Source organism: Quercus suber, unplaced genomic scaffold (assembly GCF_002906115.3).
Source record: "Quercus suber isolate HL8 unplaced genomic scaffold, Cork oak 2.0 scaffold_191, whole genome shotgun sequence".
In the NCBI taxonomy this organism is placed as follows: Eukaryota; Viridiplantae; Streptophyta; class Magnoliopsida; order Fagales; family Fagaceae; genus Quercus; species Quercus suber.
This window is the reverse complement of record NW_027069649.1, coordinates 720,832-722,472: the sequence shown is the minus strand read 5'-3', so window position 1 is coordinate 722,472 and position 1,641 is coordinate 720,832. Positions and strand designations below refer to the sequence as shown.

General features: G+C 38.9%; 1 protein-coding gene across 1 annotated transcript; it reads left to right on the top strand.

Moving 5' to 3' along the window:
- Positions 1 to 994: 994 nt before the first annotated feature.
- LOC136069814 (uncharacterized) lies at positions 995 to 1,438 on the top strand. The gene has a single exon (XM_065778798.1). The coding sequence runs from the start codon at positions 995 to 997 to the stop codon at positions 1,436 to 1,438; it is 444 nt and encodes a 147-aa protein (XP_065634870.1).
- The last annotated feature ends 203 nt before the right edge of the window (positions 1,439 to 1,641 follow it).

The following is a 1,641-nucleotide window of genomic DNA, read 5'->3' as shown; positions in this document are numbered from 1 at the left end:
ATGTGTTAGAGAGTTATGAGATTAAATACTTATCTTCTTCTTCTTCTTCTTTTCTGATAATTATCATTATATACTTATCTTTGTAGGGACATGCATGGCAAGGGTGTCACGGACGTCAGCCACTATAAAATTCCTGCCTACACTCTATGAAATTCCTCCCATTCCTTTGTTTCATTGATCAAAGAGCAGGGAAGAAGACACCTCTTTTATGGACCTTATGTGGCAGGTGCTGATGGTAGATGGCGTGGAAGTGGCCAAAGCAGTTCGGGTTGCTACAATAGCATGGGCATTATGGCATAATAGCAACGAGCTGCGAAATTTTTTTTTTTTTTTTTTTTTTTGGAGCGATTAGTATATACTATACTTTGTCTCTCTTTTTATCTTCTTTTTTTTTTTTTTGGAAGGGGGTAGTCTGGAAATTAAAAACAAAATATTGTTTTTTTGGAAGAAGAATTAAAAACAAGATGTGAATTGGGAAAAAACTATATATTAGAGATAAGTTGTGATTTTTTTTCTTGAATAACGATAATTTTTAAACACTAAATACTTTTTTTTTTTTTTGAGAATTAAACACTAAATACTTAATTATATATAATATGTTAAAGATTTTGTCGGCTTTGGATATAAAGATATGTGTTAGAGAGTCCTGTGAGATTAAATACTTATCTTCTTCTTCTTCTTCTTTTCTGATAATTATCATTATATACTTATCTTTGTAGGGACATGCATGGCAAGGGTGTCACGGACGTCAGCCACTATAAAATTCCTGCCTACACTCTATGAAATTCCTCCCATTCCTTTGTTTCATTGATCAAAGAGCAGGGAAGAAGCCACCTCTTTTATGGACCTTATGTGGCAGGTGCTAATGGTAGATGGCGTGGAAGTGGCCAAAGCAGTTCGGGTTGCTACAATAGCATGGGCATTATGGCATAATAGCAACGAGCTGCGAAATGGAGGTGAAAAGAAGTCTGGGTAGGCTCCGGTTCAACGGGCTATGGACTATCTGACCGAATATGAAGCTGCTGTCGAAGTAGAGGTGACTGAGACGCCGGTGAGGGAGCAATCAGTGTGGTGGTCCCCTCCACGTGGTGACTGTTTCAAATTAAACGTTGATGGCGCGACGTTCTCGAAGCAGAAAGCCACAGGTCTTGGGGTGGTCATTAGAGATGATCAAGGAAGGGTGGAAGCGGCTCTGAGCAGAAGGATTGAAGTCCCTTTGGGTGCTGTGGAGGCAGAAGCTAAAGCCTGGGAGGCTGGATTACTCTTTGCGAAGGACGTTGGTGTCCATGAGATAGTCTTGAAAGGGGACTCGTTGGTTATATATAATGCTCTCTGTGGTGCATCGACCCCTCCCTCTTCTGTGGCTTCAATTATCCTGGGGATACAGGATCTATGTACGGAGTTTAGGAAGATAGAATTCTCCCATATACGGAGATAAGGGAACAAATCTGCACATTTTTTAGCAAAACATGCCTCTAGTATAAATGACTATATTGCTTAGATTGTAGAGGATCTTTGTGGTATTGCGGTACTTTTTTTTCACGTTTGCAATAGAAGGTTTTTTGGCATTCTTATCAAGAAAAAAAAAAGAAAAAGATTCCTTTGTTTTTTTCTAATCAAACTTAAGAACATGGATCCCAA